The sequence below is a fragment of the Capra hircus genome, chromosome 17 (assembly GCF_001704415.2).
Source record: "Capra hircus breed San Clemente chromosome 17, ASM170441v1, whole genome shotgun sequence".
In the NCBI taxonomy this organism is placed as follows: domain Eukaryota; kingdom Metazoa; phylum Chordata; class Mammalia; order Artiodactyla; family Bovidae; genus Capra; species Capra hircus.
The window spans coordinates 69248393-69265411 of NC_030824.1; the positions used below are offsets into that span (position 1 = coordinate 69248393).

At 42.0% G+C, this 17019-nt stretch overlaps 1 protein-coding gene across 1 annotated transcript in view; it reads left to right on the top strand.

Annotated features, from left to right (window-relative positions):
• The window catches only part of CPE (carboxypeptidase E), a 150723-nt gene continuing 134841 nt past the window's right edge, over positions 1138–17019 (top strand). The window contains exon 1 of the mRNA XM_018061636.1: positions 1138–1682. Coding sequence (XP_017917125.1) covers positions 1379–1682 — 304 coding nt within the window. The 5' untranslated portion in view covers positions 1138–1378. The remainder of the gene's footprint in view (positions 1683–17019) is intronic.

Below are 17019 nucleotides of genomic sequence, written 5' to 3' on the forward strand. Positions count from 1 at the left end.
ACCAGCACCATTTTTTCTTTTTTTTAATGAATCCATTCCCAGATGAGAGTTTTTATTCAGTGCACTGCACTGTTAGGGGGAAAAGGAATGAGTTAAAACAAACAAATGTCTAACATAAAAAATTACCCATATGATGTGTATTTTTCCTGCTTGGTTGAAATACCCAGTGGATTACTTACTTAGATTTGTGCTATTATTGAATCCAAAAGGCAACCTCTTCAGAATAACATTTGCTCTACTACAAATTCTGTGTAAAGGCTGGGTATCTAAAGCTATAAATGATTTTATATTTTTGCAATAATGATGGGAGGGGAATGGAGATAGTATCTTTCATGATCAGAGTTTTCTTTCTGTAACAGTTATGATCTTTAACTTTTTTTTTTCTTGGAAGAAGATTCTCTAGCCCCAGTCAAGCCTTCAGATGACTGCAGTCCTGGCAGCATCTTAGTTACAACCAGGTAAGAGACTGAGCCTGAACCTCCCGGAAAAGCGGTTTTGGAAAGATTTAACCTTAATACCCAACTAAATCCCTTGACCAGCGCTTGAGCTGTACTCCGCTTTCTCCATAGGAATTACAGAAGGGGGTTGGCACAGGCACTGGCGGATGACATTGTCTTACTCTTTTCCTTCCCCTCGGGAAGAACCCAGGTATGTGCATAAATACAATTAAAGACACTATCTGCAAATCGATAGAACGCATTTTCAGTTTCTTAAACCTCTAAATCCAAGTGCCCAGTGTTCTGTTTTTCAGACCGACCATGCAATCAATTAGCAGCCAACTGGTGGGTTTGTGTTTGAACTATCAATACAGTTATTAAAGACACATCACGGGCAGAAGGCAAGTGACTGCCTTTGTGTTTCTCTCTCTTTTTTTTCTGGAATATTATCTAGTCTTGGGAGCATCAAGATGAAAACCTGGTCCGCTTGGAACAGATGGCACGTTTAAAAGACTCTAACAATCTCAGAGTGTTTTCCCCCACTCCCCAACAGGCACTGTCACAGGTCTCTCAATGATGAGAGCAAAGTGCCCACATCCGACCTTAGCTGTCATCTCACCTGGGTCCTAGCGGCGCCATTTGATTCTGACGTGGCTCCAAGTCCGCAAATAGCACAGCGGCCCCCGGTTAGCCGCGAATCCGGCGGGCGGCGCCGCCCTCCCTGCCCCGCCCGTGCGCCTCGCCGGGCTCCGCGCCGCCTCCCTTGCGTCCCACACTCGGCGGCGGCGCGTCCTGCGCTCCTCTCCTGCTTCGCGGTCCCTGCTGAGATCCTCGCTGCCCTCCCCGCTCCAGGCCGCCGGGAGGCGAGTCGAGGGGACCCACAGGCCGTGCACCCCGAGGTTCCGGGCCCAGAGGAGGCCGCACAGAAGACGCGGGACGCGATGGCCCGGCGAGGGGGCTGCGCGCTGCTGGCGCTGTGCGGCTCGCTGGCCGCCTGTGCCTGGCTCCTGGGCGCCGAGGCCCGGGGGGCTGGGGGCCCTGCGGCGGGCGCGAGGCGGCGCCGGCGGCCGCAGGAGGACGGCATCTCCTTTGAGTACCACCGCTACCCAGAGCTTCGTGAGGCGCTCGTGTCCGTGTGGCTGCAGTGCGCCGCGGTCAGCAGGATCTACACGGTGGGGCGCAGCTTCGAGGGCCGCGAGCTGCTGGTGCTCGAGCTGTCCGACAGCCCCGGCGTCCACGAGCCGGGTAAGGGAGCCGCGCGGGGTGGCCCGGCGGTGGGAGAGGAGGGCGAGAGGCACCCGGGGTGGAAAGTGTACGCGGGGGGAGGGCTGGGGCTGGGATTTGCCAAGCCCTGTCGGCTGGCTGTCCTCCCCAGCCTTGCACACCCCTCCCCCTGGGTGAGCCCAGGCCGGAGGGGCCGCCGCTGATGGAGGTGGGAGCGCGGCAAGCAAATCTGCGCCCCCGCAAACCCGCTGTCACCCCCCACTTCGCTGTGCCTAAGACGTTAGGGAATAACTGTGAGGCCTCAGGAAGGAGGTCGTCCTTCCTTGCAAGCTGGAGTAGAACGATAAGGTGCAGAAGGCAGGGTCTGAGGAAATGAGGAAAAGTCATTTATCATTTGTTTTCTAATTTCCAGAGGACCAGTTTATTGGCCTTGGAGGCTCTAGGTGTCCATCTCTACCTGTATGCGCCTATTAGGTAACACGCACTGCTGGGATGTTAGGATCTTGGTAACGCTGGCGGGTAGAGGGTGATAAAGCCGCCTATGGCAGGCATTCCGATCTCAAAACTGCACACAGTCTTTCTGAGGAAAAAGGAATATTCCTTTTTTTTTTTTTTTTTTTTTCTGTTCTAGCCCTTGGAGATGAGTAGTTTGCGATCAGGATTTTATTACAACGGATGTTTCCATATGACCATCTTATTCATCTTCCTCTTGAGTGTGTAGGGCATGTTTTAATTTATGTTAAATGTTACGCAATTGGTATTAATAAAGAGATATCTTGAAAAATGTTTTTGGTTCTTCTTTTTCTTTGCTCTTTGAAAATAACAAGTTTTAAGGCCTGGTCTTCTGACTATAAAGGTTAATCTGGGCTAATTGCATCAGCATGGTATGCTTTTTTTTCTTTTTAATGACAAAGCAAGAAAACAGGTAAAAACTCTCAAATGTAGGGCCAGAATAGTTTTATAATGATATTTAAGAACCAAATTGAGATGGGATTAAAATATGTGATCCATGGAGACACTTTGATCTTCAAGTGGAAGGAGTATGGTCTGATCAATAGTAAATTTTTAGTAAAATGGGAAACATTTCTTACCTTCAAATAATGTAAATGGAAAGGTTTGTATAATTTTGCCATCAAAACCCTAAAACTGGATCCTGGAAAACATTTTCAGTAATGCTGTCTGATGCTAGGAATGATTGAAAGTGGGAGAAGAAGGGGAGGACAGAGGATGAGACGGTTGGATGGCATCACCGATGCAATGGACATGAGTTTGAGTAGGTTTCAGGAGTTGGTGATGGACAGGGAGGCCTGGCATGCTGCAGTCCATGGGGTCACAAAGAGTCGGACACAACTGAGTGACTTAACTGAACTGAATGCTCTCTAGCAGGATTCAGCATGTAGAATCGGAAATTTAGAAAGTTAGTTTCATATTTGTATCTGAAGATAAAGAAAAATTTTATATGTGAAAACTCATCTTCAGTTATTTTAGATAATTGAAGTCAAGACATCTTAGGTTTAAGGAGAATCTAAATATTTGTGATTCTCCTGCCTATTTAATTGGAACCTTTAGTTATTCTATCATAGACTGCTCCTCAGATTTTGTTATTTCTTCAAAGAGATCATATGAAAGCAAATGTTAACTATTTGTTGTCTTCAAGTTTAGAAACAAAATTGTAAAGTGATATTACTGTTAAAATGTGATATGCTTTTGAAAATGAAAACCATAATTCTTTTGCTTAAATATCTGAAATGTATAGTCTGTCAAGATCTGCAGGTCCCTTTCTCCAGCTCTAGGCTCCTTGGGGTAGAGCTGTGTCTCCAGCACCCAGGGCAGGTCTGGCACACAGCAGGCACTCAGGTCACATTAGGGAAAAAGATGAGTCAGTCATTTGCTGAATAACACAATGCCTTCTATGTTTTGTTCCTTTTAAACACAAAATACAGCAACTTAACTTATTTTAAGAAGGCAAAGAAAGAAATATTTACATTACCTGCTTTACTGCTTGTTAAATGAAGGAAACTAAGTTCATGGTATTACTTAATAAATAGAATACAAAATGTCTACCAATTGTATTCTTAAAGGTTGCAATAAACTGTTATGTGCCAGCATGAAAAACACGGGGTGATTTCCCCCTCTACCGTCTTTTTTTTTTTTTTTAATTTTTATTTTCACTTTATTTTACTTTACAATACTGTATTGGTTTCACCATACATTGACATGAATCCACCACGGGTGTACATGCGATCCCAAACATGAACCCCCCTCCCACCTCCCTCCCCGCAACATCCCTCTGGGTCATCCCCTCTACCATCTTTAAGAAGAGATGAACAGGTTGGAAATCTTCAGGGAACTAATTAAAAAAAAAATCAACTGAGTAAATTTTAAAGATCTTATTGACTATTTGGTTATTCACGAATTGAACATCATTCAATCTAGCAGATAGAAAGATGTTCCTAAGATTTGTACAAAATGAAAGGCTTATAGGTAGATGGGAGCTGGAACAAGGAAGTTACACTAGGCAAAAAATGGATTGCTTATTGCAAAGTTACTCCCTTTTACAGGACGTTGTACTGATCACAGGATTCCTATTTGATTGGGTTATTTCATTTCTGAAAGAGCCAAAACTGTCATTTAGTCTTGGTTTGGTTTTGTGAGGCTTTAGCATGAGCAACTCCATGTGGCGCCTATTGTCTTTTCTTAAAAAATTATTTATATATTTGGCTGCATCTGGTCTTAGTTGGTCAGGTGTGAGTTTTCGCTTTGGCACATGGACTTTCTAGTTGTTGTGTGTGGGCTCCAGTAGCTGCAGCACGCAAGTTCTTTAGTTGAGGCACGTGAGCTCAGTTGCCCCATGGCATGGGGGATTTTAGTTTCCCGACAAGGGTTTCACCCATGTCCCCTGCATTGCAAGGCAAATTCTTAAAAACTGGGCCACCAGGAAAGCCCTGTCTTTTTTTTTGTTGGTTTTCAGTTATTTAATTGGAGGATAATTACTTTACAATATCATGATAGTTTTTGCCATGCATCAACATAAATTGGCCACAGGTGTACATGTGTCCCCCTATCCTGAGTTACCACATTTCCCTCCCCACCATGCCCCCTACCACTCTGGGTTGTCCTAGAGCACTGGCTTTGGGTGCGGAGATCTGATCAGTATATGAGCTTAACAGAGCTTGAGGGAATTAACTTTTAGGAAGTTTTGAATGAAGGGATGTAGTCACCATTCTTAAACGGCCTTCATATTCCTTTTTAGATTAAAATATTTTAAGGAATGAAAAGGAATTTTCATACTTATTTTGAGATAGAAATGGGTTAATTCAGTGTGTTTTGAACACCATACACTAAGTGAGCAAACTTACATGGGTTGTATAGTAATACACAGGATGGTCCTCGCCCTGTGGGAGATTGAGAGTTGGGAGGTTGCAGGACAGTTTAAAGGTCGTCAGGGCTGTAAGAAGGGAGTGGGAGGCCCAGAGAAAGGAGACTATGGACATTAGGTCAGGGGCATTTGGTTATTGAAGAATGGATGATGAGAAGGCAGGGATATACTGATTACTGAAATTTACCAATTCCAATGTACCTCAACTCTTTTCATATTATAAGTGTTTTGGGGAGAGATGAAATAATGTTTCTGATGAAGCTACCCGGAAATAATGTTTAGCTTAACAAATTTGTTTACTTGACTTAAACATTGATGAAGTTGCCCATATTCATTTTATCTTCCAAAATGAGCAAGGTGTCATATGTCTTCTTAATCTAAATTATTTTTCTGAACTTTAAAAAATTGTAGATCATGACCAAATATTTAGTATCATCATAGAAAAACTCTCCCCAAACAAGACAACATCAAGCCTTTCTTTGTGGTAGAAGTTGACGTGGTTAGATTTGCAGTTATGGACAAAAGGTGTTCCTTGATCCCACCACCTCCCTTCCTAAGTGGAAAAAAATGATCATCAGACTTGTTTGGCACCAGACCATGGGCTGAATTTGAACTGATCTCCTGAAAATGGTCTATTCTCTCAGGTATTCTGCATTTGAATTCATCAAAAGGGAAAGAAAATTCTATTTGGAACTGGTGAGGGAGGAATATCAACATCTATTCTGCCCAGCTGGATGCTAGATCTCAGTTATCGTTTTTATTACTTTGGAGGACTGAACAAATCTGCTGGAGGAGGGTGATGGGTCTAGCCATTCTCAGAAGACCTGTGCATGGTCTTGGCCCCAGTCTCATCTCCTCACACGTCGTGAATCTGGACTCCAGATCTAGGACTGGGATAGAGGCTCAGCTAAGATTTAGGCTCTGCACTCAGATGTGTTCCCTTGAGATATTCCTGCCAAACCTGTTCTTGTTTCCCATTTTTCCTTCTGTTTGCTTCTATTTTATACATTTAAAATATTTCTACATATGGGGCTCATATGCTTGAACCCAAACATATGCTTTCCTAGGCATATATATTCATCATTGCAGTACTTATAAAAGAAACCATTATCAATTTATGTCTAAGCAATGGAATCTGTTTTCCCAGACTACTTCTCTCAGGGCTAAACATGAGTTAAGATTAGTTTGTTTAAAGCTCTTAATTCTTTTACATGTAGTTTAAAATTGCTCTTGGGGAGTAAATCTGATTTATAGCTAAAATGTTATCTTAGAAATGTTCTTTAGGGCATAGACTTTCCCCTCTCAAAGTCTGGAATGATTATTTTGGACTTGTTCCTCCCCAAATCTGTCCAGATTTAAAGTGTATGGATGCCAGTGTGCATTTGCCAAATATTGTGATGGAATATTAAACGCTGGCAAAATTTCTATGCAACTCAAAAAAAAAAAAAAGGAAGTGGGGATTTGGTTATTTTGTATGGCCTCTTTTAATACTAGATTAGTGTGAGTTAGTGGGAAATGCTTACAGCTGAGTGACACCTTACAACTAGCGAATATTGATGTTAGATTCTGGAGAGGGATCTAAATGTACTACATGTGGCCAAGAGTTATTTTTTAGACCCAAGTGAGTCACTGTAGCTCTTGTTGGAAATAATGTATTTGATTGATTTGTGATTGGCTAAAGGAAGAGAAGAAATTGAGCTGGCCCCTAACCTTGTATCAGATAAAATAAGTGTCTTTCTGTGAAACTGATTTGAGAGGCAGCAAAGGAATCATCTGCCAGCATCTCCCTCATTGTGTAGCACAGAGGATATTCCAATACTCACCTTTATAGTTCTTTAGAAAAGCTATTTTTGACAAATACAAAAACAGCTCCAGAAGAAGAAGTGACACATGACAGGCTTTTCCCAAAGTGTACTTAATGGAATATTAGTTAGCTTGGTTTGAAAAGGATTAGGTAAACAAAGATTAATAGGTTTGGGTGTGGCAAGACTTGAAATATGATAATGTGTGTTTCAAACCTCCAGCTGTATACCCTACAGTATTTTCACCATGGAACTTCTTTTTGTCCCCAAGGAGCTTATCTTGTGCCTGGTATTTCACTAGTTTGAAAAGTATAGCACTCAGTAGGTCAGTCAGTTCAGTCACTCAGTCGTGTTTGACTCTTTGTGACCCCATGAACTGCAGCACGCCAGGCCTCCCCATCCTGGAGTCCACCCAAACTCATGTCATTGAGTCAGTGATGCCATCCAACCATCTCACCCTCTGTCATTTCCTTCTCCTCCTGCTTTCAATCTTTCCCAACATCAGGGTCTTTTTAAGTGAGTCAGCTCTTCGCATCAGGTGGCCAAAATATTGGAGTTACAGCTTCAACATCAGTCCTTTCAGTGAACACCCAGGACTGATTTCCTTTATGATGGACTGGTTGGATCTCCTTGCGGTCCTTATTATTATTCATTTTTGTATTTTGAGGGATTTATTTGGTAATTCTTTAGCAGAGACACTCAAATAAGGAGTTCCTCAGGGATGTGGAGCATATGTTTTCCAATTTTTTTTTTTTTTGCCCATAAATAGCTAACTTAATGACTTATATAATCTCTTAAGATGTGCTTATTGAATTGAGAACATGATTTTGAGGACACGTACTTTTGACTGGAAAGATTAAAGTGACAAATGCATTCCAATTCTTTTGTTGTTAAGTAGCTTCATGCTTTAACTTCTGTTTACCTCCTTTTCTTGTCAATAAAATCGTTGTTGTTTATTTGCTAAGTCATGTCTGACTCTTTTGCGATTCCGTGGACTGTAGCCTGCTAGGCTCCCTCTGTCCATGGGATTTCCCAGACAAGAATACTGACATGGGTTGCCATAGAAATACTTTAAGAACTCAAACTTCACAGGGCTGCTGTGAGACCAGAGTAATATAGAAAATAATTTAATGAATTTGTTTTCATGGAGTTATTAAGAACATGGGCTAATTTGTTAAAATGTGTCTTCATGATTGCAAATTGGCCTAGCCTTTGTTCATTGGCTTTCCCCATTGGAAGGGGCCTCCTTGGCTTGTCATCACAGGAGCCCTTGGATGTTACAGTGGAAGCCCATCTGCATAAGCCCAGTAGGAGACTCTGAGGGACTTCTTCCCGTTATCTGGGTATCCTTGTTAACAAGTGTTTGTCTTCTCTCAATTTTTAAAATGTAGGCCTTTCCTTCTTTGCTTCAGTTTGACATCTTATTTTGCTTCATTAATTAGAAACAGTGAAAGTGTTCATCATTATTTGAGAATGTCTTTAGGACTGTATCTTCAGGTAGCTAAATAAACCTAGGGCAACTCCAGGATTTACTTTGGCAAACTAACTTATTTTTCTGAAGAATTTATAATGAAAATGCTTAGGTCCTGATTGCTTTATTCCTTTACTGACTCAGTATAAGTGGAAGATCTTCGAATCCTTTCTCACCCCTGCCTAATTTTCTTACCCGCACCGGGATCTTTTCTTTGTGTTTCCACAATTCTTTGAAGAGCGATAGCATAAAGATTTGGGGCTTCCCTGGTGGCTCAGTGGTAAAGAATCTGCGTACAATGCAGGAGAACCAGGTTTGATCCATGGCTCAGGAAGATCCCCTGAAGGAGGGCCTGGCAACCCGCTCCAGTATTCCTGCCTGGAGAAGCCCATGGACAGAGGAGCCTGGCAGGCTACAGTCCATGTGGCTATAGATTGCACAGAGTTAGACACAACTGAAGCAACTAAGCATGTTACTTATGAGAATTGCTGCTAATCCTTTGCTCTCTGAATGTTTCTGTTTCTTTTGAAATTCAGGGTGAAGTTTTCCTAGGCCTTCTAGCAGCCAGTTCTTTCTAATACAATATGGCCTTGAAGAAGGGACTGTTTGTGTTGTCAATGTCTCTTAATAAGTCAAATGATTTATCTTCGACTTTGTTCACAGTTAGTAAATTTGAGGGTAGCTTTTGTACAGAGTTACAGAGTTGATTCTTAAACAAAACAAAAATAAGTAACTTAATTATGATAGTAAACCCTGAAACAACTTTCTACTACCAGTAAATATTTTGTTTTTTAAATAGAGATCTGTTTACCTATGAAATCACTCTGACACCATAGTTCAATAATAATAATGCTGCTGATATTAAAGGTACTTGATTTCAAATAGAAATTTTAATATTTAAAAAGTGGATACAGATTACTTATTTTTTAAATAGGACTTCTATGGATTCTAAAAAAAAATCCCTTGCTGTGGTAATTCATGTCAAGGTAATTAGGAAAGGCAACAATTATCTCACGTATTTGCACATGCAGGCAGCTACTCAAATGTGTAAGTCCTACATGTGATGCTGCCAGAGTGGACCTGCCTGACTTCCCTTCCTCTATAGCCTAAAGTATTAAAAAAACCCAGAAAATTTCCCTTCATTGCCATGCTGTAATTTTTGTCCCCCAAGAAATGTCTTGTTTCTAGTGCTCAGTTCAGCAAATTGAACAAATCATAAGCTTTGACCATGAGTTCAGAGTAGGATAACTAGAATATACAGGTTGAACCATCACCTCCCTGATCAGTGTCCTAAATACTTCGTATGTTTCCCTTCCTGGCCAAGGGGTAATTTTTAAAACAACCTTTTCTCATAACCATTATAAAAATTTCTATGTAGCATTCTAAGCTGGAATCAACTTTGCAAGATGAAAAGAAACTATAGGCTTTTGTTAATATAGCTTGTACTGTCAATTTAATTTCGGGAATAGTTACTGAATATTCATGATGTACATGCTATTTTCCTTTATCTGCCAGTCACCCTTTCAGGCAGTTCCTTAGTGTACTGAAATGTGTATTTGGGTATTGGTCTTGGATTCACTCTTTCACGAATGTTGAACTTAATGGACATGTTGTATAGCCAGTGGATGGACTCCCTAGGTGACGCTAGTGGTAAAGAACCCGCCTGCCAATGCAGGAGACGTAAGACACATGGGTTCAAGCCCTGGGTAGGTAAAATCGCCCCTGGAGGAGGGCATGGCCTGGAGAATCCCATGGATCGAGGAGCCTGGTGGGCTATAGTCCATAGAGTCGCAAATAGTTGGAAATGATTGAAGCGACTTAGCAGGCACAGTCAGTCAGTCAGTTCACTCGCTCAGTCGTGTCTGACTCTTTGTGACCCCATGAATTGCAGCACGACAGGCCTCCATGTCCATCATCAATTCCCGGAGTTCACTCAGACTCACGTCCATCAAGTCCGTGATGCCATCCAGCCATCTCATCCTGGGTCATCCCCTTCTCCGCCTGCCCCCAATCTCTCCCAGCATCAGGGTCTTTTCCAGTGAGTCAACTCTTCGCATGAGGTGGCCAAAGTACTGGAGTTTCAGCTTTAGCATCAGTCCTTCCAAAGAAATCCCAGGGCTGATCTCCTACAGAATGGATTGGTTGGATCTCCTTGCAGTCCAAGGGACTCTCAAGAGTCTTCTCCAACACCACAATTCAAAAGCATCAGTTCTTCGGCACAGCCTTCTTCACAGTCCAACTCTCACATCCATACATGACCGCTGGAAAAACGATAGCCTTGACTAGACGGACCTTTGTTGGCAAAGTAATGTCTCCGCTTTTGAATATACTATCTAGGTTGGTCATAACTTTTCTTCCAAGGAGTAAGCGTCTTTTAATTTCATGGCTGCAGTCACCAACTGCAGTGATTTTGGAGCCCCCCCCAAAAAAGTCTGACACTGTTTCCCCATCTATTTCCCATGAAGTGATGGGACCAGATGCTATGATCTTCGTTTTCTGAATGTTGAGCTTTAAGCCAACTTTTCCACTCTCTACTTTCACTTTCATCAAGGGGCTTTTTAGTTCCTCTTCATTTTCTGCCATAAGGGTGGTGTCATCTGCATATCTGAGGTTATTGATATTTCTCCCAGCAATCTTGATTCCAGCTTGTGCTTCTTCCAGCGCAGCATTTCTCATGATGTACTCTGCATATAAGTTAAATAAGCAGGGTGACAATGTACAGCCTTGACGTACTCCTTTTCCTATTTGGAATCAGTCTGTTTTTCCATGTCCAGTTCTAACTGTTGCTTCCTGACCTGCATACAGATTTCTCAAGAGGCAGGCCAGGTGGTCTGGTATTCCCATCTCTTTCGGAATTTTCCACAGTTTATTGTGATCCACACAGTCAAAGGCTTTGGCATAGTCAATAAAGCAGAAATCGATGTTTTTCTGGAACTCTCTTGCTTTTTCCATGATCCAGCAGATGTTGGCAATTTGATCTCTGGTTCCTCTGCCTTTTCTAAAACCAGCTTGAACATCAGGGAGTCCATGGTTCACGTATTGCTGAAGCCTGGCTTGGAGAATTTTGAGCATTACTTTACTAGCGTGTGAGATGAGTGCAATTGTGTGGTAGTTTGAGCATTCTTTGGCATTGCCTGTCTTTGGGATTGGAATGAAAACTGACCTTTTCCAGTCCTGGGGCCACTGTTGAGTTTTCCACATTTGCTGGCATATTGAGTGCAGCACTTTCACAGCATCATCTTTCAGGATTTGAAATAGCTCAACTGGAATTCCATCACCTCCACTAGCTTTGTTTGTAGGGCCTTTCTAAGGCCCACTTCACTTCACATTCCAGGATGTCTGGCTCTAGATGAGTGATCACACCATTGTGATTATCCGGGTTGTGAAGATCTTTTTTGTACAGTTCTTCTGTGTATTCTTGCCACCTCTTCTTAATATCTTCTGCTTCTGTCAGGTCCAGACCATTTCTATCCTTTATTGAGCCCATCTTTGCATGAAATGTTCCCTTTGTATCTCTAATTTTCTTAAAGAGATCTCTAGTCTTTCCCATTCTGTTGTTTTCCTCAATTTCTTTGCATTGATCGCTGAGGAAGGCTTTCTTATCTCTTCTTGCTATTCTTTGGAACTCTGCATTCAGATACTTATATCTTTGCTTTTCTCCTTTGCTTTTCACTTCTCTTCTTTCCACAGCTATTTTTAAGGCCCCCCCCCCCAGACAGATATTTTGCTTTTTTTGCATTTCTTTTCCATGTGGATGGTCTTGATCCCTGTCTCCTGTACAATGTCACATGTGTATAACTATTGGACACATCCCTTAATTCTGCAAAATGTATTCTGCACATAGATTCAAGGGTCAAATAGTTCCTTATACTATTCTTAATGTAGTGGATATAAAGACAATATCTGCAAGTGAAACTACTGGAAATCTTAGACATTTACAAAATAAAATGGTTTTTGCCCTTTTGTGTTAGGTGTGGCACTGGACATCTGCTTTTAAAGTGTGATAGTTCTATTGAAATAGCTCCATTTGTCTCAAGTTGTGATGTTGTATAGCACAATTTTAAAAATTTTATTAGAGAAAACCAGTCTTATTCACTGTGAATCTCAGTATATTATGTTAGGCCATATTCTGCACATAATCAGTATCATGAAAATTAAGTTAACCTACTTTGGGAAACAGCACTAACTCTACAAAATCAGCAGGACCTATATAATGAAATATATAGAGACAATTCTGCTTGTTAAATATATTCTCTCAAGAGCCAAATTCAGTTTTTGGAAGATGCTAATGCAATGCAAAATATGGATATTTCTCATGTAACTATTTTATAGATGTATAGTGACTAATCGGAGAAGGCAATGGCACCCCACTCAAGTACTCTTGCCTAGAAAATCCCATGGACAGAGGACCCCATGGATGGGGTCGCGAAGAGTCAGACACAACTGAACGACTTCACTTTCACTTTTCACTTTCATGGACTGGAACAGGAAATGGCAACCCACTCCAGTGTTCTTGCTTGGAGAACCCCAGGAATGGGGGAGCCTGGTGGGCTGCTGTCTACGGGGTTGCACAGAGTCGGACACGACTGAAGCGACTTAGCAGCAGCATCAGCAGCAGTGACTAATGCTTTATTGACACGTAGACTAAAATATCATATAGACATGTAGGTTTTGTTTAAGTCTTGATGACGGCGGGATAATGATGAGTGTAGCAGTCATTTTGCATTATTTTAAATTTCACCTGCATCTATAGAATGCCTTCATTTTAATTGTTTTTACTTTATCTGTAGCTTTTATCAGAAATTAAAGAATTTTCACTTTTATCTAAGTGGCTTATATGAAAAATCATTTCTCAAAATTTTTTTTTCCAAAATTTCCTTGGGCTATTATTTTTCTCTTTAAATATGGTCATATATTCCACCAGGATTTTAAATATTTGGCCACATTGTCTTTCCTTTCATGAGGATTCTGCCTAAGTACCCTGTGAGATGAGTTTGGAGACCATAATAGATGGATGTAGCCTTTCCTGTTCTACTCCTCACCCTCTGCTTCCTCCTCTTCTGTGGGTATTAGAATAAGAAAGGGTCATCATCTGGATGTCATCTGAGAGGCTTCCTCTGATAAATGTGGGGCTTCCTTGGTCGCACAGATGGTAAAGAACCTGCCTGCAAATGTGGGAGACCTGGGTTTGATCCCTGGGTCAGGATCCTTCTGGAGGAGGGCCTGAAAACCCACTCCAGTGTTCTTGCCTGGAGAGTCTCAGGGACAGAGGGGCCTGATGGGCTGAAGTCCACAGGGTCACACAGAGTTGGACACAACTGAAGTGACCTAGCATGCACAAACCCACATTGTCCTGGCTCATTTACTTCATGGCTCCCCATAAATAGTCTCTAGTTCGGTCTTAAATAAACAGCTTTTTCATACCTATCACAAGTGAGGAATTAGATAATATTTATCTTTATGGGGACTTAAAGAGCCATGCCTATGGGGCAACCCAAGATGGGTGGGTCGTGGTGGAGATGTCTGACAGAATGTGGTCCACTGGAGAAGGGAATGGCAAGCCACTTCAGTAAGCCTTGAGAACCCCATGAACAGTATGAAAAGGCAAAATGATAGGATACCGAAAGAGGAACTCCCCAGGTCATTACGTGCCCAATATGCTACTGGAGATCAGTGGAGAAATAACTCTAGAAAGAATGAAGGGATAGATCCAAAGCAAAAACAATACCTAGTTGTGGATGTGACTGGTGATAGAAGCAAGATCTGATGCTGTAAAGAGCAATATTGCATAGGAACCTGGAATGTGAGGTCCATGAATCAAGGCAAATTGGAAGTGGTCAAAAAAGAGATGGCAAGGGTGAACGTCAACATTGTAGGAATCACTGAACTAAAATGGACTGGATGCACTGGATGGGTGAATTTAACTCAGATGACCATTATATCTACTACTGCGGGCAGGAATCCCCCAGAAGAAATGGAGTAGCCATCATTGTCAACAAAAGAGTCCAAAATGCAGTACTTGGATGCAATCTCAGAAACGACAGAATGATCTCTGTTCGTCTCCAAGGCAAACCATTCAATATCACAGTAATCCACGTCTATGCCCCAACCAGTAACGCTGAAGAAGCTGAAGTTGAACGGTTTTATGAAGACCTACAAGACTTTTTAGAACTAACATCCAAAAAAGATGTCCTTTTCATTATAGGGGACTGGAATGCAAAAGTAGGAAGTCAAAAAACACCTGGAGTAACAGGCAAATTTGGCTTTGGAATGGGGAATGAAGCAGGGCAAAGACTAACAGAGTTTTGCCAAAAAAATGTACTGGTCATAGCAAACACTCTTTTCCAACAACGCAAGAGAAGACTCTACACATGGACATCACCAGATGGTCAACACCGAAATCAGATTGATTATATTCTTTGCAGTCAAAGATGGAGAAGCTCTATACAGCCCACAAAAACAAGACCAGGAGCTGACTGTGGCTCAGATCATGAACTCCTTATTACCAAATTCAGACTCAAATTGAAGAAAATAGGGAAAACCGCTAGACCATTCAGGTATGACCTAAATCAAATCCCTTATGATTACACAGTGGAAGTGAGAAATAGATTTAAGGGCCTAGATCTGATAGATAGAGTGCCTGATGAACTATGGAATGAGGTTTGTGACATTGTACAGGAGAGAGGGATCAAGACCATCCCCATGGAAAAGAAATGCAAAAAAGCACAATGGCTGTCTGGGGAGGCCTTACAAATAGCTGTGAAAAGAAGAGAAGTGAAAAGCAAAGGAGAAAAGTGAAGATATAAGCATCTGAATGCAGAGTTCCAAAGAATAGCAAGAAGAGATAAGAAAGCCTTCCTCAGTGATCAATGCAAAGAAATTGAGGAAAACAACAGAATGGGAAAGACTAGAGATCTCTTTGAGAAAATTAAAGATACCAAGGGAACATTTCATGCAAAGATGGGCTCAATAAAGGACAGAAATGGTCTGGACCTAACAGAAGCAGAAGATATTAAGAAGAGGTGGCAAGAATACACAGAAGAACTGTACAAAAAAGATCTTCACGACCCAGATAATCATGATGATGTAATCACTCATCTAGAGCCAGACATCCTGGAATGTGAAGTGAAGTGGGCCTTAGAAAGGCCCTACAAACAAAGCTAGTGGAGGTGATGGAATTCCAGTTGAGCTATTTCAAATCCTGAAAGATGATGCTGTGAAAGTGCTGCACTCAATATGCCAGCAAATGTGGAAAACTCAACAGTGGCCCCAGGACTGGAAAAGGTCAGTTTTCATTCCAATCCCAAAGACAGGCAATGCCAAAGAATGCTCAAACTACCACACAATTGCACTCATCTCACACGCTAGTAAAGTAATGCTCAAAATTCTCCAAGCCAGGCTTCAGCAATACGTGAACCATGGACTCCCTGATGTTCAAGCTGGTTTTAGAAAAGGCAGAGGAACCAGAGATCAAATTGCCAACATCTGCTGGATCATGGAAAAAGCAAGAGAGTTCCAGAAAAACATCGATTTCTGCTTTATTGACTATGCCAAAGCCTTTGACTGTGTGGATCACAATAAACTGTGGAAAATTCCGAAAGAGATGGGAATACCAGACCACCTGGCCTGCCTCTTGAGAAATCTGTATGCAGGTCAGGAAGCAACAGTTAGAACTGGACATGGAAAAACAGACTGATTCCAAATAGGAAAAGGAGTACGTCAAGGCTGTACATTGTCACCCTGCTTATTTAACTTATATGCAGAGTACATCATGAGAAACGCTGGACTGGAAGAAACACAAGCTGGAATCAAGATTGCTGGGAGAAATATCAATAACCTCAGATATGCAGATGACACCACCCTTATGGCAGAAAGTGAAGAGGAGCTAAAAAGCCTCTTGATGAAAGTGAAAGAGGAGAGCGAAAAAATTGGCTTAAAGCTCAACATTCAGAAAATGAAGATCATAGCATCCGGTCCCATCACTGCATGGGAAATAGATGGGGAAACAGTGGAAACAAAGTCAGACTTTATCTTTTTAGGCTCCCAAATCACTGCAGATGGTGACTGCAGCCATGAAATTAAAAGACGCTTACTCCTTGGAAGAAAAGTGATGATCAACCTAGACAGTATATTCAAAAGCAGAGACATTACTTTCCCAACTAAGGTCCATGTAGTCAAGGCTATGGTTTTTCCAGTGGTCATGTATGGATGTGAGAGTTGGACTGTGAAGAAGGCTGAGTGCCGAAGTATTGATGCTTTTGAACTGTGGTGTTGAAGATTCTTGAGAGTCCCTCGGACTGCAAGGAGATCCATCCAGTCTATTCTGAAGATCAATCCTGGGGTTTCTTTGGAAGGACTGATGCTAAAGCTGAATCTCCAGTACTTTGGCCACCTCATGTGAAGTGTTTACTCACTGGAAAAACCCTGATGCTGGGAGGGATGGGGGCAGGCGGAGAAGGGGATGACCGAGGATGAGATGGCTACATGGCGTCACGGACTCTATGGATGTGAGTCGAGTGAACTCCGGGAGATGGTGATGGACGGGGAGGCCTGGCGTGCTGCAATTCATGGGGTCGCAAAGAGTCAGACACAACTGAGCGACTGAACTGAACTGAGCTGAACTGAAAGATCCAAGGAGGGTTTGCCTGTTGTTGAAAAGAGGTATTTAAGAGAAAAATTAGAAATGTGGACTGTCTAGTTTTTTAG